Source organism: Pempheris klunzingeri, chromosome 4, assembly GCF_042242105.1.
Source record: "Pempheris klunzingeri isolate RE-2024b chromosome 4, fPemKlu1.hap1, whole genome shotgun sequence".
Taxonomy (NCBI): domain Eukaryota; kingdom Metazoa; phylum Chordata; class Actinopteri; order Acropomatiformes; family Pempheridae; genus Pempheris; species Pempheris klunzingeri.
The window spans coordinates 19,108,562-19,128,949 of NC_092015.1; the positions used below are offsets into that span (position 1 = coordinate 19,108,562).

General features: G+C 41.8%; 2 protein-coding genes across 2 annotated transcripts; one reads left to right on the top strand and one right to left on the bottom strand.

Annotated features, from left to right (window-relative positions):
- The first annotated feature begins 537 nt into the window (after window positions 1-537).
- LOC139200171 (transmembrane protease serine 2-like) lies at window positions 538-6,663 on the top strand. The gene is made up of 13 exons (XM_070829408.1): window positions 538-552; window positions 849-996; window positions 1,569-1,661; window positions 1,818-1,931; window positions 2,297-2,426; window positions 2,533-2,643; window positions 2,735-2,778; window positions 3,480-3,642; window positions 3,735-3,907; window positions 4,149-4,250; window positions 4,503-4,645; window positions 5,260-5,412; window positions 6,556-6,663. Exons 1-13 carry the CDS (start codon window positions 538-540, stop codon window positions 6,571-6,573), a joined length of 1,407 nt encoding a protein of 468 aa, XP_070685509.1. The 3' UTR covers window positions 6,574-6,663.
- A 275-nt stretch (window positions 6,664-6,938) lies between these two features.
- bace2 (beta-secretase 2) lies at window positions 6,939-19,162 on the bottom strand. The gene is made up of 9 exons (XM_070829526.1): window positions 18,607-19,162; window positions 14,430-14,518; window positions 13,847-14,063; window positions 12,313-12,444; window positions 11,598-11,732; window positions 11,214-11,315; window positions 10,645-10,794; window positions 10,375-10,543; window positions 6,939-8,897 (listed from the first exon to the last, which is right to left on the bottom strand). The coding sequence occupies exons 1-9, from the start codon at window positions 18,898-18,900 to the stop codon at window positions 8,656-8,658; spliced, it is 1,530 nt and encodes a 509-aa protein (XP_070685627.1). The 5' UTR covers window positions 18,901-19,162; the 3' UTR covers window positions 6,939-8,655.
- Window positions 19,163-20,388: the final 1,226 nt, after the last annotated feature.

Below are 20,388 nucleotides of genomic sequence, written 5' to 3' on the forward strand. Positions count from 1 at the left end.
ATTTACAGATGGAGATATAATTGTGCTCTCTGCATTTTCTGTCAATCATTGACTCAGCTATCGAAGTGTAATGTGTTTGTCTGTTTACAGTTCATGCGCTGTAGTACCTTTCCAATGTGTACTCGGTGTAAAAGCTCAGTCACTCACCCTGACAGCACAGCAGATAAGACTTGGGGGATGTTTATAGAGATAACAGTCCTTATTGTGCTTGTTGTGTGCTCAGGAAATTTTAAACCGATGCCGATGAAGTGTGAGGAGTGGCCACTCAGACGATCATACAAACTCTTTACTTTGCCGCTGCGCTGAGGGGATGCAGAGAGCACAACAGGGCAGATGTGAGAGGGAATGCTAGAGATCTGAATTTCTTCTTATCTGTAACAAAAAAAAACAACTCTTATAGCTTCAGTTACTCCTGAGGTGGATATTGATATTTATTAGATTATTTGCATGCGAGATTGATGTTTGAATTATCTCAGGTGGACAGTTTTCTCTCTGCATCCATCAGTACATTTTAAGATATTGTTGGATAAACAGGAAATGACCACAAATCCGGTAAGTTTTCATTTACATTTTATTTTTCATTTTTATTTTCATATCATTTTGAAAGACTACTTAATATAGAGATATGTGGTAACTCCTGTTCACACTATAATAATACCAGAATTGGAAATCTAATTTTAAAGTAAATAAAGTACAAGTGAATGAATTCTCTGATTATATATTTAAAATCTCACTTGTACATTTCTGTACTTTCTGGTTGTCTTCTCCAGAAAAACTTCTTAATTGCTATCATTGCAAGTAGCCAGAGTATGGAAGCTTTATTCTCATCACTTATGCTTTACTGACAGTATCTGGACTCAGGTCCTTCTTTCATTACTGAGCATGACAAAAGGACACTACCTCCACCCAGCCGATCAGATGTTAAGCCTCAGTACGTTCATCACGTGGCCCCGAAACCCCCACCTGAGATCAGCCACCCCACTCCCAAACATAAAGGTAGCTCGGCCTCCCTTTCTCTCACTTAGCACCTCATACTGTAAGATAACTGTAGATAAACTTTGTGCTGGCTTTAAATTTCCTCAGAGAAAGATTACTTACTTGCAAATTATAGCTGATGTGCGTGTATATTTCTCTGTTTTCTGTAGATGTACCAGATGTAAAATGAATATTGATTTGGACATTGGTTGAAACAAAAAAATGTTAATGCATTCATAACTTAACTACTTGGAGACATGCTAGGTGTCCATAAGTGGGCAATCTCTAGAAATACATGTTAGAAATACAGATCACAGTGACAATTCAAATAAATCATTATTCAGATATACAGAATAGATGTGATAAACTCGAAAGATACTTTTGATTCCCCTCTTGAGAGGACAGCCATTATTCTATATGTGTGATTAGAAATACAAAGTGTGTATGATTAAATTGGGGCCAAAGAAGTGTGTAAGTTGGTGTAAATGGGTTTCTGGTCACTGTGTGTGTGTGTGTGTGTGTGTGTGTGTGTGTGTGTGTGTGTGTGTGTGTGTGTGTGTGTGTGTGTGTGTGTGTGTGTGTGGTCCTGCCAGGTGTAAAACAGAGGTGTGTTAAGTTCACGGTGGCTGCTGTGATCTGCCTGCTGCTCCTCCTGCTGCTGGCTGGAATCCTCCTCGCTTATTACTGTGAGTGTGAGATATATCCCCGACTGATTACTGTAATAACTCATGAGCTACTCCAAACTTAAGTGAGCTGAACCTTAAACACACACACACACACACACACACACGCGCGATAGGGTGCACATAGTCCTCTCCTCCTCATCTCATCTTGTCCAACAGTCTCCTCGCCCTGTGCGCACGGGATGCAGTGTGGTGATGGGAGCTGTGTGTGGGAGTCCCAGTGGTGTGACGGAGTGACGGACTGTCCTGCAGGCCAGGATGAAGCCAGCTGTGGTAAGCAGACTCATCCGGGGGCCGAAGCACACAATTATACACACCTGAAAACCCTGCAACCTGCACATCTTCTACAGTTTAAAGGAACACCACAATGTAATTTTCACTATTTCCTCGTTATTTAATTTGAATGCTGTTATTAGTGTTAGTATAATGCAAATAATATTAATAGCAATGATGTGAAAAATGACATCAAGAGCACTGGGGATCATGTCTTCACTCTCCTTTTAAAGGATTTAACGTCTTACTTCAGGGACCACAGAGAACATTGCTGTTGATATCTGAGTCCGGTCTGGCTGCCCTCTTCACCTACTTTCCGCTGACAAAACGTTAAATCATTGTTTGCGTTTGCCGTCTTCGCTCAGTGAGGCTGCTCGGCTCCACTTTCCTGCTCCAGTTCTACTCGACTCAGGGTAAAAAGTGGAGAAGCGTCTGTTCTCACGGCTGGACCGACCACCAGGGGAGAGCAAGCTGTCAGCTCTTTGGATACGGCAGGTAAGACGGCCCCTGTGTCTCAGACTGTGTTTCCTCCATATTCTGGCATGCGAAGGAGTTTAAGTGCTCAAGTGAAGTTGTGTTTTACCGTGATGTGGTTCGACAGGGACACGTATTTTAAATCAGACCGACAAAAGGCCGATTCTGATGATGGATTCTTAACAGTGAAGTCTGACTTCAAGCCAGAGGCATCCATACTGCAGCAGCTTGTGCTCAGGTCGGTGAACCGTTATACCAGCATAAAGTTGTTAATCCAGAATCGATATGAACCCAAATCCACCTCACATCTCTTCCTTTGCCATCTGCAGTAACACCTGTCCCAACAACAGCGCAGTGACATTACGTTGTACTGGTATGTTATTACACAGTCTTCCTGTATTTCATCTTTTAAAAACTACAGCGGGGGGGACATGAGAGATGTTTCATGGCTGTTTATCTATTTATAGTTTCTCTTCTGCAGTCATGGGGTTATAGATATACAGCCTAATTGGAGGGTGGGCTTTGGCATTGACTCTGTAGTTGTGTTGATAATTTGCCGCATTTGAAGGTTTTTGATTTTCATATTCTATAAATATCTAAGGCAGAGGTGTTGGAACATTTCGCCTCTGTTTTTGGTGCAGTCGCATGCAGGACTGAGGGCTCTCTTTTGCTCGTGCTTTTGATCTCCTTTGTGTTGTGTTCTCGTGCCCCGACCAAATTAAATGCGAACATGAAATGACAAAAAAGGCTTTTGCAAAGCTTGGTGCTTTGTTGTCTCCCTCATAAGTTTCCAGGCTCATGCAGGCTCTGTTTTGATGTGCACCTCTGTTTGTCACACGTGTGAAGTTGCCAATTATTTGAATCTTGTCGCCCAGTCGGTCCACATTACTGTACAATTTCCAACAAGACAATATTATATTATAAGAGATCACTGCTTTATGACCACTCTACTCTCTTTACACTGCCTTTATTTGAACTTTATTGATTATAGAGAATTGTGACACCTCTTGTACCTGCTTTTAAAAGTCCCGTGGCTTTGAAGTGCATCCACTGTAACAGCAGATTTGTCCTCAGATTGTGGGAATTGGGTGAACTCCAGCAGGGCCTCTGCAGGCCAGCTGGCTTCTCCGGGGGCCTGGCCCTGGCAGGTCAGCTTGCAGGTCGCGGGCTCCCACCGCTGTGGCGGAGCCATCATCTCCCCCTACTGGGTAGTGACAGCAGCACACTGTGTGGCCAGGTGAGGCCCCTTTCCATCACACGTTGTTTAGAGTTGTTGCTGTGGTGTGATCCAGTCTGAATTTACTCTCCGCTGTCTGTCTCCCCACGCAGGGCCCCCAGCCCTGGAGACTGGGCAGTGTATGCTGGGATAGTGGATTCATTAGGCACTCTATTTAACCCTGCTTACGCTGTGAGCCGCATTATAGCGCATGAAGGCTACAACAGTCTCCCTCGCAGGAATGACATAGCTCTGATGAGGCTCTCTAAACCCGTGGACATGACAGGTGCTTACAGACAGATGTACATACACCGGCTGGAAAAAAAAAATGTATCAAACGAGCAGAAGTTAATCCCATATTAATACGTTTTTCCAAACATACAGAGAGGTCTTTGTTATTCAGCCTTCTCTGGACAAAATAATAGAAACACCTGTCAGACAACACATCATGTTGAATCAGTACCTCTTCCAAAACAGTTTTTCCTTTTGTAGACTTATAACATCAGACATATTGTTTTCTTCAGTAGCCTCCGGTAATATTGGACCTGTGTGCCTCCCAAATGTTGGTCTAAACATCACTGGTGATCAGGAGGGCTGGATAACACGATTTAGACACACGGTAAATGGAGGTGAGGCAGCTGTGGTTACATGCGGTTATGTGTTGTGAATGGAATGACGAGACATTTTGTGGATGTAAGATATCAGAAATTAAATAAAAAGTTTGGAGATTTGCCTTTGACGTATTTAAAGAACAAGCCAGTCATTGCTGTCTGCTACAGGGTCTAAAGACTGTTGTGTGTGTGAGTGTGTGTGCTGACACTGGATGCCACTCAGTGGCTTTAACTCTATTTTACTTGCTTTGCTGTCCTGCTGCTCTACAGACTCTGGCTCTCCGTACCTGACGGAGGCTCGGGTCTCTCTCATAGACGCCGCAGCCTGCAACAGCTCCACCGCTTACGACGGCAGGATATCGCAGGGAATGTTATGTGCCAGGGAGACGGAGGCAGCAGGCGACGTGTGCCGCGTAAGACAAACCAGTGACACACACTCATGTAGCAGTTGCTGTTTTGAGTACCAGGTGGTTGCAGTGTGACTGCTGCCACACTGGTCTACTGCCCTCAGCCATAATTCAAGCATTAGCTCTAACTCCAAGTGATCTTATGGAGAAATGTGCTCAAATTGGTGTTCACATAAGCATCAACAAACACTCTTTATAATGGGATATTATCCGCCACAATTCAGTTTTTCTTGCAGAAGTGGAGCAGTGACATATAAATAGTTGTGAAAGAATTCATAGCGTTTTCATGCCCTTATGGAATTTGCTTCAAGGCGTAGTCAAACAAGAGCTGGACTGTTTTCTGTACATGACAACAGCTTTGAACACACAGTTCCACTTTGTGACTTACAACAAACCATTTATACAGTTGAGTCAACAATGAATGTAAAGTTAAAGCACTGATCTTTAATTTTCTCTATTTAATTCCTATCATCGACCTTCAGACGAATGAATGAATAACATTTAGTGTTTAAATTTCATGGAGACACTGAGATCTTTGTAAAGCTTTTGATCTCCAACGTGGGAATCTTTCTCCAGTGTTAATAAAATATCGCCCTGGTTTGCACTGAACTCTTCCTCAGACTGACAGCGGAGGCCCTCTGGTGTCCCTGAAGGATGGAGTATGGTGGCTCATAGGGGACAGTATTTGGGGGGAGCACTGCGCTGAGAAGAACAAACCAGGTGTTTACGGCAATGTCACCTATTTTCTGGACTGGATCTACCATCAGATACAGGTAAAAAACAAAACAAATATATATACAGTGCTTAACAAATTTATCAGATCACCTGTCATAAAAACGAGAAAACACAAATATTTTAGAAATCTGTCAAAAACTTGTTTCAAATTAAACATTGTATTATTATTTATTAGGCAAATAACAAACTGGAACAACTAAATAGTCCTTATTCACATATTTTAACCAAAAATCTTAATGTTTTGTTTGACCTCCTTTGGCCCTGATTGTTTTCATGGACTTTTCGATTGTCTCTTTTGTTATTGAGTTCCAAATAGTTCCTAGCTGTTCCCAGAGACTTGCTTTGGATTACATTTGTGTGTGATCTATTTTTTAATTCAATAAATCCCAGATCTGTTCGATAGGATTCAAGTCCAGTCCATCAGTTCCACTGCTCCAGATTCCTTTTACATCATTTCAAATACATCATTTTGAGAGCTTAAACATACTGGTGGGTTAACCATTACAGAAATTAAAACAATATTTTGGTGATCAGCAATACTGTTAATTTAGGGCAGCGGAGGCAAACACCTTACACTGGGTGGTGGTCTAATACATTTGTTAAGTACTGTGTGTGTGTGTGTATATATGTGTGTGTATATATATATATATATATATATATATTTATTTATTTTTTTTCTGTAATATATTACAAAGAAATATTGGACTTATGACTAATGAAGCTAAATCTGGATTTCCATGTAGTGTCTGTGCAGATCATTTGTAGCATTTGATTTAATCTGCTTGGAGGACCACATGCAATAAGAAGGTTTATCTGTCTGCTGCTCTCAGTAATACTGCATGACTCACGCTGGATGTACAGTAATACCTACATAATACGGCAGAGACATAATACAAGCTCGGTTTTTACAGCATGGAGTGCGCTTAACCTTGTTTATGCCTGTTAAAATGTGTAATTCTACAACTAGAGGTAATCCAAGTGTTGACAGTAATTGGTCTTTGGACTCCCGAGCAAACGCCATGGCTGATTTTCTTATTAAGATAAACATGATATTGTCCTTATTATTTAAGATTAACTGCTTATTAAGATAAACTAGATAATTAGTTGCAGCTATCGTCATTAAAAAGTAATCAGCAGTTTTTGCTAATCTTTACCGACAAATTGTGTTTTTCTATTTACAGAAGCATCAAGATGACTGATGACCAAAGATGAGCTATCTGAGATGTTTGTGTTTACAATTTTTTAGAAGCAGAGATAAACTTTAATGTGTCTCCCACATAACTTATTTCCTACATATTACTTTATTGTGTACTCAATCGCTATCAGTATTGAAGCAGATTTTGGTTTTGTGATAAGCTCCAATGAACAATGTTTTCATATCATCTTTTTATATTATATTTTTTGTTTTATGTATGCAGAATGCATGAAGTCTTTATTTTAGTCTTTGTAAATATCATTACCGTTTAATGGTGATATTTGCCAGTCGATGCAGGTACCATGCATCAACACAAGGTGTCACTCACAAACCACATCAAACTTCTTCCCACTGACTCCCAAAGGTTGCTTAACCTTTCACAAAAAGAAATATTTATTAATTTAAAATGATTTACATCTTTGATTTGGTCGCGCATTCTTTTGTTTACAGCAAAAGTACAATTTTTGGCACAGAAAAATACACTTCACGAAAACACAACATTCAAAGGTTTCAAGTGTACCTTCAATTTGACAACTCTAAATCTGGGCAGGCGATGACATATTGGGCCGATACTCTGGACAGACCGCACGTTTCAGATTGATTGATAGCACAGTCGCAGCAGAGGAGCATGTTTCATGCGCTATAGTATAATAATGTATCAGACTATGTGTAAGACTGACTTTTTATTGCGAGGGAGCATCTGTTTCATGTGTCAGCATCAAAAATCCTTTGGCTTGTAATTAAGCGTTTTGTATAAAATGTGTATTATAAATATGTACCATTCAACATCTACCATCTAAAAAGCAAAGATTTGGAATAATAAAACAATCACATTCAAAGAGATTTAAATATAAGGTTGGACATTCACAGAATTAGTAAAATTACATTAATACAACAGATTACGTCACGGGTTGAGGAATACTGATCCTCAGATTTATATTACACTTTTGATTGACTGTAGAAACAAAGTGCAAGTCAGCAAAGTCTCACACTGAAAATACTGTGTATAAATCTGTATTCGCAGTGAGATTTAAAGGCACTACAGGCACTGTAAACACATGTGTAACCTCTAGTAATATTCTTCCTGTTAACAGTGATAGTTGAGCAGCTTTTCCCCTTCACTTCAACACACGCGCGCACACACACACACACACACGCACACACATTAATTTCACTCCATAGAAGACTGGAGGTAAACTTCAAAATATAAGAAGGCACTAGAAACAGTCCTTCACTGATCATGGGGATTATTAAATCTGTAAAAATGGGTGGCAGATTATTCACTGTAAGGCACATTTTTAAGGCTGTATTATCATCATCAATAATAATAATACTAATAATAATACAGAGTTGAAAAGAGAAATGAAATCAGTAACTTGAACGAGTGTTTGTTGATCATGTGCTGTTTCATGTCTGCCCCACTTGCTGTCCCGTGATTGTCTATAAGGAAGAAATTCCACCGTTGGTGACAAAGTGTTTTTAAATACTGTGGTTCAGCCTTCTGTTTGTGTTAACGACGTCCTACGTTTCCAAGAGAACCTTTTGACAGCCTGATGGAGAATAAGCCTGATCCTGGTTTGAGCGCTCTGTTGAGCTACACTGGAATGTGGTCGGTGTGGGCAGGGACAGCAGTACTGAAAGAATACAGGTCTTTCCAATTGAGAAAAATTAAGTCATACCCATTACTAATAGCTACATGACATCATGAACATTTAAAGCTACAGCCAGTCAAGAAATTTCACCTGTTCTTATTCCTCCTATGCTGGATGTCTTTCTCTGTGTCACAATGTCTATATGATCAATTATCAGTGAGAGCAGAGAGATTGGAACCATCACCAAGACATCACTTTCATGTTTTTAGTAAATGTTTTTAGGGTGGGGTTTCCCGTCAAGAGGCAGTTGATTGGTCGGTGTCCACCTCCATGGGGCAACCTGATGAGTGCAGTCTAGAGACAGTCAGACATTCAGAGCCGAGTGTCACTGTTCGGTGCAGGCCGAGCCTAACCCCTTTCTCCGCCGCTGTGGGTGGGTTGTGCTCGCTGTCCCCCTGCCCGCTCACCCTGTCCGCCCGTCCATTTCCCCTCAGTCACTTGATGCGGTGGCGGACCAGTGAGGATTCATCGGTTATCTCCCCAGAGCGGTCTCTGCGCCGCAGGGGCAGGACCAGCAGGAGCAACAGGATGATGAGAACCAAGGCGCAGACCGCCATCAGGGAGTAGGAGATCACCCACAGAATGGGCTCCTTCAGCGCCCCGTTGGAGCAGTCGGCTGCCACATCCGCTGCTGAGAAGGGCCCTGCGATCTCTGACAGAGCCGCTCCACCGCTCACTGCAGAGAAAGGAGAGACAGGAGAGTTGCGCCTGGTCATTTAAAGATCAATATACCAGCTCAAAGAAACACAAAAAGAGCCCAAATGACACTTAAAAAGGGTTTATTGTTTACTCAACACCAATTAAAAGCTAAAATAAATCTGCTGAAAACAACGTGCTAATGAACAGATGCTTCTTCCAGATATCAAATGTTAACTGTATTATTAGATGTCGGCTTCTTCAAGCAACAGTTGTCTTAGATTGGCAGCATCATTAAAGCAATTTGATGTTATTTGTTTTACTCAAGGTCAACTAAGAAAGTTTTCTCTGTCTAGATCAGGATTTACTGCTGGCAACCCTACCGTCACAAGCCTGCATCCTTAACCTTCAGCCTACATCTGTTCCGAGTCAGTTTGCTTAATACAGAACAAAAGTGATCTTTGTACCTTAAGATAGGAGTGTGAGGCCTTGCCCAAGCTCATGTTTACACAGAACTAAAGGGAAGTACCACTGTTTAACCATTGCGGTTTAGGTAATGAGCAGGATATCTCCAAGGGCTTGGTCAATGGACCTGCAAGTATTGTTAAAAAGTGCATTGCATCTTACGTTTTGCTTTCCCGTGAGTTATCAAATTATCAAGGCACTTTAGACTTCTGGACTGGACTTTTTCTTTCACTGTTAAAAGTTAAATGTCTTGAATTTTATTCTGTAATATCATCAGCAACACCAAAAAGAGATTCCACCTACACTTTAATATTTGCTGCTCTAAACAACAAAGAAGGATCCATCTTTCATCTACATGTTGTATTGTTACGGTATTATTTCTACTTCATTATCACTGCATGTTAGTGCTTGCTAACACTGATATTGGACAGCATTGATATGATATTAAGTGTTCTGGACAATCTATAGACCTTCATGCACAAATACTTCTTTTCTTGTTGCAGATTACCATTCAAACCAGTGTTTTAAGATACACAGTGAGTCCGTTTGTTAAAGGTCCCATATTGTTTACATGCTTTAAGAGTTCAACAAACATTATTTTTGTCATACCAGACATGGTTGCTGCAGCTGTTTTCTTGCTGCTAAACGCTCCATTTTAGAGGAACAGAACAATTTGCGAGCTTTGCTCTCCCCTTCAATATATACATCTTGCTGGAATGGAGAAAAAAAACAATGGCGGACAGCAAGGTGCATTAGGGAGGTTTTCAGTGGGCGAGGACAGTCAGCCTGCTGGAGGAGTTCCCTTTATGACATCATAAAAGGCAGCCAAATCTTAAACTGCGTGTTTGTAGCAGGAGTAAAAGAGAGAGGATGGTCTTTTCTCATATTTGGTGGTCTGTAGACACACTTAGAGACATATGTTTGTGTTAAAAAAACACTAAAAAAAAAAGAGCATTTTGTATAATATGGGACCTTTAACATCAGCCAACACTGTTTGGACACATGATATGATTTGCTTTCAGTCTTAATAAAAGACTTGTATGTTTCCCCACCTGCACAGCTGCTGAGGGCAAAGCCCAGTCTCTGCTGGGCGCGGTCGAACACCACATAGAAGCCCTCCATAACAGTAGCGCCGATCACCAGGCCATTAGCTGACGACGACACTCCGAAACGGAAGCAGTCTAGCGTGCCGTCCACATCTGTGATTGGCTGGATGTACAGCTGCAAGACAGAAGAATGAGGACCGATAGGTGTGTGTGTGTCTTTTAGGCTGATGGAGAAGCTGTGAGGGGAAGGTGACTTGTTTTTCTGTTTATGTTTACCTGAGGCAGGATGGTGATGCGGAAGGACTGGCTGGTGTTCGTGGCCCTCAGGTAGATGGACAGCTTGGGGAAAAATCTCCAGGGGGTCTCTCCCTTCATCCAGCATGCAAGCTTGGTGCCATCCCAGAACCCCGAAGAAAAATCCTGGATCTGAAACAAAGAGGAAAAAGACAGAGAAACAGACAAAGGGAGACAGAAAGACAAACAGAAGAATGGAAGGTCAGTATAGCACCGAAACAAGCTCTGCTGTTCTCGTTCATTTTCCCACGTGGGATTAATCTGCAAAGATCTGGATACATTAACTGAAAATGCTGCTTCCAGGTTCAAATCAACCTTGAGTACTGTTTGTGTGCAGTTACATCAGGTGAAAAGTGTGTAAAGTAGAATGAAGGGGGGGGGGCTAAACAAACCATGGGCACATAAATGGGCACATTTTGTAGCAGAGAAACTCCTGATCCCTCCTCTCAAAGCTACTACGTCCTTGAACAGTGAGCGTGCGCTATCCTCCCCTGCATCTCTTTGCTCTGACAACATGTTTCATCATTGTCTGTGGAGAGACGGCAGCGTACCAGAGAGCTGCGTGTGATGGCTTCTACCACCGCATTGAAGACGTTGACAGGAAGACGCAGAAGTGTCGTCCCACTGTCAACTATAGCTTTATCCATGTTATACTGAAAGAAAGGGAGAAAGAAGTGAAGTTGGCTCCTATGGAAGACCTTGAGCAAACAAAAATATATAAATATAAAATAAGGAAGCTCTTTCACAAGACTCAACAGATTCCCTTGCAGCACTGCTAAGTCCAATTCGGTTTCATTTCCATGTTGCAACCTTGATACAGTCATCAACAACGAATGTTGGTACAACCAGCACTGCTTCTCTACTTCAAACTTACAGCTTTCATTTAGTGGCATTAATGAACATCTTTGCATGATGTTGCACAGTTATAAGGTTACCTCTCTGCAGTCCAGGTCCAGATTCTGGTCACCAACCTCCAGCTTCAAAACCTCCACTTGGTAGTACCACTCCTCTATTATAGGGGTGTACCATACTGACCCCCGATACAGAGTTGGTTCAGCCCCTCCCATGACCTGAGGAGGGAACACGAATACGTCTTTACAGTCACCTGTGATCACACCAACTCAGTGAATATCCAACAACACTACACTCTGGTCAAGGTTTATCCCTCTACACTTTGGCAGGATATATAAACACACATATGCACATAAAACACGCACACACAAGCACCCTGCCATCTTATCCATCTGTCTGCATCAGTGGGTCACATGATGGAGATGCAGTGAGCGAGGCACTGAGGCTGTTTGTATAACAGTGACAGACCTGCTCTCAGCAGGACACTATCTTAGCTTAATTAGCTCCACTCTAACTACACTGGGCCTCCAATGGAGAAACCACATTGAGAAGGAGGATACCAGCTATTATGTTTCTAAAACGCACTCAGCTGCTACGTCTGATCCACCAAGTGACGCATTGTATTTTCTCTGAGAATTGTGCACAACCACATCCCAGTCCTCTGTGAGCGCAGCTCAAAGATACTCTTTCCTACTTCGTGTTCAAAGACCCTGTTTAGGTCAAAAGTCTTTACAAACACACATTTGATATGTTCAGATGATTAAACCCCTCCCCTGGCAGCCCCTCCTGACTACTCACAAGACTGCCTCCCGCTGGGTCTGCAGCGCTGCTGGCTGACAGTCCAGCACCGCACATCTGGAGGGAAAAGATGTCAGGAATTCCGAGCTCTTTCACCAAAGAGTTGAAGAAGGGCTCCACAGACGAGTCAGGCTATTTGAGACACAGGAGACATGTAATGATTAACTCTGGTCAATACATTTGCATTTTAAGCTCTTAGTTTGTATGATTGTGTTCATTAACTTTCTCTTTGCCACAGTATAGACAACCTGTAGCTCAAAGTATGAGTCAAGAAAACAAAAGACACAGAGAGGGAAAATGTTTCAAGTGAATTCTGGAAACACACTCAACTGAAAAACAAATAGACAGACAGACAATACTTGGTTTCCTCACACTTGGAAGTTTAACACCAATTTACAAGGCTTGGTGGGTAAGAAGAAAAATACACCATAATACCATAATTTGTACAAGTACATAACCTTTTTGGGTTTAGGGTTAGGTTACCCTTTACGTTACAGAGTGTCTGTGCGAGCATATTTGACCCTCAGTCACTGGCATTTGATCCCAAAAGTTGCTGTAATCAGCACAGAAAGAATGTATTGTGTCCGCTTTTACGCTGACGTCACTGTCCAATCAATGTCAAATTATCACACTAAAGGAAGCTGACGCTGTGTCTCTGTCACACATATTTAGCATGTTCGTGCAACTGCATGAAACTGACTGAAGTAAGCATAGCTCTTTAGGAATGTGCTTTTTCCACCATAATGGAATATATAGGTTTCTAATAAAGAGACCACATGATCATAATCATATGTGGCTTTCATCCACTTCAATTAATGTGTCTGTGGCTGTATATTACTTTTCTGTTGTCATGTGAAATGTCCATGACTACGGTGAGATAAGATCTTGTTTTGAAAAGTTGTTCAGTGCTGCTTGATTAACTTGATAAAACCGGATATAATCAAGTAACTTATTTTTTTCACCCTGCGTGCATCCTGGATTTTCTGCACAGAATGTTCTCATTTGTCTGTGTCTTGCATGTGTTTAAACTTTCCATAAACTTTAGGGTTAACTATGTATACTATAAATACAGCTCACTGCTCCTTATTCATTGCAGCAATGGATGACCAACCCATCTTATGATATATCTCACAATAATTAATACACATTTATCAAAAGGTGAAAGATGGAATGGCAAGATCTAGTATTTTCCCCTTTGATGAGAAAAGGCATGACTAATTTCTCTTCTACTGATTGATATAGTCCACATTTTTGTAAAAAAAAAAATTAATTCCTGAGCTGGCTGGTGAATTTATTTTGAGTCTTAGAATTTGATACTTGTTCTCCAGAGATTTACTGCCAGCGTCAGGGCCACATTTTAAGTGTATGAGCCCTAAAGCATCAGAGCTAGAGAGAGATGATTGCATGTGAATCTGCTGTTGCTTCACTTAACGTCACACTGACAAAATCAGTGAGAGAGGAATTTAAACCTTTCCTAGTAATCATACAATCTAAAGTTAAGATCAGAATCAAATTCTAAGAGCATCTCTCTCACCCGTGCCAGTGTGGGATAGGCTAGTCCCAGGATGCCCTGCCAGTTGACCCCAGGAAGGAAGAAGCCGTCAGATAATAGGATTGCCGCGATGTTGATGATGAAGGTCCCATTTGGGCCTTTGGGGATAGCGACACGGTCAGTGCCCAGTTCACCTTCCCAGTTGCCCTGGGTGTACCTGACAGCCACAGTCCGGCCGACTGACTCATAGGTACTGGAGCTGGACAGAGGAAGAAGCCAAAAGTTACCAGGCCTGTGAGAGGTAGATAAATAGCTAAATTCTGTTAAACTTAAATTATGACTGTGACTGTAATAAAGGGGCAACCTCAAAAGATGAATTTAAGATATTCACCAATTTTAAATGTTTTAAGGCAAAAAAAATAATTACATTGCAAAAAATATGCAATTAACTAATGACATAATAGGAATATTCATTTTTTTCTGTGAAAAACTATGATCTCTAATTCAATAAATAGTGCCTCTGTCATGGGAGACCGTAGGTGAGGAAGCGAGGACTAAACTAAAAGTCAGCATTGGTATGACATTTCCAGGATCTTGTACTGTATCAGGTTATACAGCCACTCACAGTTCAGTGTTGAAGTAGTGAGTAATGAATGGGTGTGGAGCTGCAGCCACGGCAAAGTTACTGCTGCCTGTATCCACCAGGATGTTCACCTGAAACACACAAGGCACAGTTTTCTTTAGCAACCTTTTCAGCTACCTGCTACAAGACAACCCCGCCCTAACTGGAACGGAGCGATACACTTTTGAGAGGACTTTAAACTTTTAAAAAGGCAACTTTAAGTTTCCGTTTGTACTAGCAACAATAAATATGAGGAGGAAAAAAACAACAGAAGAAGAGCGGAGGATGCTGAGCGAGAACAACAAATTTCCTTACAGTAAATGAATAAACTGGAAATAGAGAATAGAAATCACAAGAAGATACAGAACACAGAAACAAAAAACTGAGAAAGATGACAGAAACTTTTATCTGGTTTATTTCTGTTTTTTTTTCCCTGCAACTGAAAGATCCATATTGGATTTTATCAGGACCTACTTTGATCAACTGCTATGCCTGTTGTCCAATATATAGTCAGGGTGTCATACATACCATAAATGGATAAAGTTTGGTGTGATGCGATTGTTTTTGGTCAGTGTTTTGTTGCAGGCTTCTTATTCCTGATTACCACCAGCATTTTACTCAAAACTGAACTGGAGCGTGCACTGTACAGCTATATAATGATATCATATGTTGTTTTGGAACTCAGCATGAGCAGAAAATGCATATTAATGTGGACCAGGTACAAGAAAATCCTGTCCAGAGATTCTAGGGTGACACAAAGAGGCGTGAAGAGCTTTGCCACTGCAAACGTGTCTGTGCACCTCTGAGATAATTGCTCTCTAATGTGTGATCTATGAGTCAAACATGACAGCCTGTAGCTACTGACATGACTGTATGACCCATGCAGCCATCCTGGTACATGTCGTGTGCACGGTGAGGACCAGCTAACAGTAGTTGAGATAATGTTGTCTTCCAGGCATCAAGTCAACGAGCTGGAACTAATTAGCCAGAAGACTCCAGTCACCTCCGCTACTGAGCCGGGGCCATATTAACACTCAGTAGCAAGCATTCCTCACCATGATGGGGTCATAAACCTAATGCCCCACAGCCACCTGATGACTCAACAACAAAGAGGCCTATACAGTGGCTCTTCAATAATGTCACATGACACAGTCTATAAAAATACTAAGTGTTCACTGAGCATGCTCTGCTGCACAGGCACAAACAGTAACTGCGACAGTCAATCTATCATCACTGCTCTGTGGCAGCCATTGTCTTAGACAGACCAGATCAGCATGAAATAGTTTATTTAGAATATTCAGTGTGTGACAGGCAAACAAAAGAATTCCAGCAATTTCAAGAAGAAATCCACTTCTTCATGCTTGGCTCCTCAAGCCCTCGAGCCTACCGCACGTACACCGTGTCTAACTAGAGCTTCCTCATACACCGACAGTATCAATATTTCCTTGTAGCCAACACTGCTATGCTCTGTTCAAGTCATTATGAAACAATCGGGGGGGGGGGGACTGTAACTGTAAATCAACAATGTGTTATCAAACAGTTCAGTCGGGCACAGGAAGACCCAGTTGGCTTATCATTTCCTCCTCATTGGACAGGCCCTGGTCCCAGCACTGTGACTGTGCCATCTAAAACCCTGCTGCTGCCTCGCAGATGGCATCAGTCCATTCACACAAGGCCTGAACCAGCCAAACAGGCCAGATTGGAAAATACTGGAAGCTCATGGTGAGGGAGGGGGGGAGCAAGGGCATTTCCTTACCCCCACACCGCCAATCTTTTCTAGTCACACTATCCTCCCTTAGCTGGGCCGCTGAGCCTCGGGCAAATCTTCCCCTCCCGCTGCTGCGGCAGCATGCAGTCGCCTGCAGTTGAGTGTTCGCTGCTTAATTGGCAGTGGCTCCACGGCGGCAACGTGCATCTGCTACCTGTTTGTACCAATTAGCAGATGTGAGGCTCTCAAGCCGACACCTCTGCCTGGCTGTGCCATATGCTAACAGATGCAGCAATTAGTGGCTCATTTGAATAGTGCCTCATTTAACACCACAGCCCTGTAATCACATCATCATTTCGTATTGAGAGTGTAACTCAATGGTATTGAGTTACAGGACATTTTGGCACCGCATAACAAATCTGAACCAAAGTGGATTGAGCTCTGCTGGCATGAGTAACCTGCATAAAGGTTTCACTGGTACTATGCCAGAGCACAGGAGTATAACGGCTGGATATCCAGTATCTACGCCATACATTGTAACTCCGGTCATGCCAAAGCCATCGAGGAAACACACAGTTCTGAAGCCCTGGTGTCTGTTCTGTTTTAATATATCAAAGAAAGTTTGATGCAGTCAATGCACACATAGATTGCAACATATTTTCCTAAAAAGTACCATCCGTGAGTGCAACATTTAAAGTCATATTTGTTCAAAAAAAAAAAAAAACAATGTTTACTTACTTACTTACTTAACTTACTCCTCTGAGCATCCTCAGGCTGTGTGTAGAGCAGTTCTTTTTATTTTGACATGTCAGTGTATCACACAAACAAAATACTGATGTATATTGAATATAAAAAACTACAGATTTCGGTCCTGATAGCTATGGACAGACATTAATTCCTTACATGACTCATTCTAAAACACTTTAAGTGTATGCTCCCTGTGAGATAAAATAGGCAATTTGTTCGGTAAGTAATCATTTTGATGATTTTTAATCATCTACTGAGGATTAGAGACAGGTGAGAACATTGTGAATCTGTAGTTATTCACCTGTCTGTTTACTGTTGAGTACTAATAAAGCAACCACACCTGTGCTTGGTGCTTGGTGCTTGATGCAGTCTGAGGAAGGACTACAGGAATTAAAACATCTGAACAAACATGTTCGGGGGAATGTCCACCAGAGCAACACCTTAAACGGCTCTATTAGAACAGCAGATATTAAAACATATATTTTACAACTTTGGACTGGTTGTAAAGTTGTGTGGGAAATGTTCTTTGATAACTGTTGCAGCATTATCCTCTCAGAAGTTGACACGGGGAAGTGACATGGCAGGCAGCAACGATAAGCCTCTGATCCTGAGAAACTGAGCTGTGCCACCCAAGAGCCTTAAAAGCTCTGATCTGTTTAACTTGAGAGGCCCGGGAAGAACAGGTCACTAATGAGATAATTCACCTTTAGTTTAAGCTCCATTTTAAACACATCTACTTACAACACTTTGGCAAAGCGTAGCCTTAAACCCACAACGCCCTAAAGCGTCATGTATTTTTAATAGTGACGGGAGAATCCCTCCGCCAACTGTTCTGGGACCATTTAGTCCCTCTTAATCATTAATATCATCTTGCTAGGCACTTTACATAAGGAGCAGTATAAAGTGATGACAAAAAAAAAAAAACCATAGCCATATTTCTGTGCCACCATAACAAAATAAGCAGGACTAGAGCTGTTTTGTACAAGTCAGTGGCTGCTCTTTGCTCCCTGGGAGCCTCATAATCCCCATCAGCTGCCTGATAAGAAGCAGTGGTCCTCACAGGCAGCATCATGTGAGTGCATGTGAGCAGGGTTTTTGTATACCTACAGCCCCCCGAGGCTGTGAGGGGTTGAGCCAGCTGCTGCACCCCACAGCCATGATACTATCCTGCCATGATGCACCCAGACGGGCCTGGAAATAAACAGCTGACTCTGTTTTATAGGAATAGTGATGGTAAAAAAAAAATTAAAAAAATCTTCCCATGACCCAAATCTGCTGTTGGTGTCATATCAAACTGTTAAGTATATTAAAATATCCGCTCTTGCATAGATAGGTAGCCAATGCCCTGAGGTGAGACAAACACACCCAGCTGATTCACACACACACACACACACACACACACACACACACACACACACACACACACACACACACACACACACACACACACACACACACAGAGCCCCCTTCAGTGGATCACATGGTGGACGGACCAGCCCCTGTTCACACACCAGACCCTCCATCAGAGACTGAATGTAGCACATGATCCTGTGAAAGTCCGACGGCTTAAAAGGACAGCAGAAAAACGAAGGGAAGGAGAAACCTGTATTTGGTTTCATTCTAAAGCTTAAACACTTAAAGGGTAAACCTGCACAAATGAGACGGATGTCAGACCAAAAAAAAACAACACACTTATCACACATTCACAGCGTAACACCGCATTACCTTTTGACCAGGAGTACCGAGGGACATTTCTATGTAGTAGCCTCTTCCAGAGTCCCCTTCTAAGTTATTCACCATGTCCAGAAAGTTCACTGTGCCGGTTGGGTCGGAGGCCAACGAGAGGCCGTTTCCATCAGACATTAACACGACCCGCCGAAGAGGAGTCAAGTCCACATCGGAGGAGACATTGAACTTCCCTGTGTGTATTCTCAGCGGTATGGAAAAGTAACACTCGGACACGCCAAGACATAAACTAAAAGCAAATGCCCAGACCGAAACAGCAGCAGTGTGCGCCATGGTGGTGTCTTAGTTTCTATAGTGATAACAGGGGAAAGTCTCCTTGCTCAAAGTTTGCTACCCAGCGGTTAAGTTTTGGTTTCCATCACGGATGCGCCTGCGCCACGGTAACCGCCATCATAGAAACGTTTCCTCTCCACCGTCAAAAGGAAACTAAACATACTGACATGGCCACACGGTGTGACTGACACTGAAAACAACTTTTCCTGCAGTAGACACACTCCTCTGATGTGTTTCGCCCACATACACTCCTCCAACGGCGTCAAGCTAGCCATCACAGAGTCATTCCGGTTCCGGTTATTTAAACTTTCAAATTAAAGGAAGCCTTGACGGTTATAATTGTGATGATTTATTATTTACATGGGCGTGTCTGCCAAAAATTGCATTATAGAAAAAAGTAAATCACAAAATGCAGTTACAGACTATACCAGAAAAAAGGTCGAGTATAAGTCAGTGATTAAGTTAACCTTCTTCATTTTTTGCTGAAATGTTTTGTTGTTTCCTAATATTTTAATGTATAGCTTATGCCATGCGCACTTTTTTTTGCATTTTCTCCCAGTCGAAAGTTACGACTTGTTTTTAATTTGTGCATTTGTGTTTTATTTTGAAGGCGAAGCGGACTAAGTGTCTGTCGTTATTTTTCCCGCGTCCACGCTGCTTCCGGCCATGCCTGGTGCCACAGCTCACAACAATGGATGTCAGTGATTTCCTACCACAACTTGGGCTGATGTGAACTATGGCCAGTAGGCAGGCAAGCAAGCATCATTTGAGGGTGTGTATCCATTCTTTTAATTGTGACAAAAACAATCCACATTGTTCCACAGTTTCTGCTTCGCTTAGTGTGTCAGCGTTCACAGTGCAAATCCAATTTTCTGTACTTTGGCCTCAGCCCTTAGATGTCTTGTTATGGTAGTTCAACATTTTAAATTTCTTAAGTCACAGACAAGGAAATTATGTGAGGCTTACGTCAGAGACTTAATGTTACGCTCAACAAAAGTTGATTAAAATGTATGTGACTGATTTGACTGATTTGGGGTATTAATGACGTTTATAGTGCCAATATGACTGCATATTCTTTGTATAGAGATCCTTGATACCTTTGTGGGATTGCGATATTCCTGAAATAGGTGATTTTTTTTTTGCACTTTGCACAATTAGATTAGATAAAATTGTCATATGTAAAATTTTGTTTGTAGATGGGTGCTATTTTTCTTCTTATTTGAAATGTTGATACTTTTTGACTTATATGTTAATTCATTCACACATAATTAAGTCATTCAAACTTTATTACTCAGGGGGCGTCGTTGAGAAAACGGCCCTACTTCTCACTTGATTTATAATCTCAGTAAACACTTTCCTAATGAGTGAATGGTTTCAGACTCTAGGTCCAAGTCTTCTTCAACACAGCGTGATGTTCGTTCAGTAAATTATGGGCCCATTTAGGGGAAAATAGACGATAAAGCAAGGTACGCTTTAGAGAGGGACTAC

Coding starts and splice junctions, on each gene's coding strand:
- bace2 (XM_070829526.1), bottom strand. CDS start 18,900: ATGGCGCACACTGCTGCTGTTTCGGTCTGGGCATTTGCTTTTAGTTTA. Junction 12,445..13,846: donor CCTATCCCACACTGGCACGG/GTGAGAGAGATG, acceptor TGTCTCAAATAG/CCTGACTCGTCTGTGGAGCC. Junction 11,733..12,312: donor ACCCAGCGGGAGGCAGTCTT/GTGAGTAGTCAG, acceptor TTCCCTCCTCAG/GTCATGGGAGGGGCTGAACC.
- LOC139200171 (XM_070829408.1), top strand. Junction 3,643..3,734: donor GCAGCACACTGTGTGGCCAG/GTGAGGCCCCTT, acceptor CTCCCCACGCAG/GGCCCCCAGCCCTGGAGACT. Junction 4,646..5,259: donor CAGCAGGCGACGTGTGCCGC/GTAAGACAAACC, acceptor ACTCTTCCTCAG/ACTGACAGCGGAGGCCCTCT.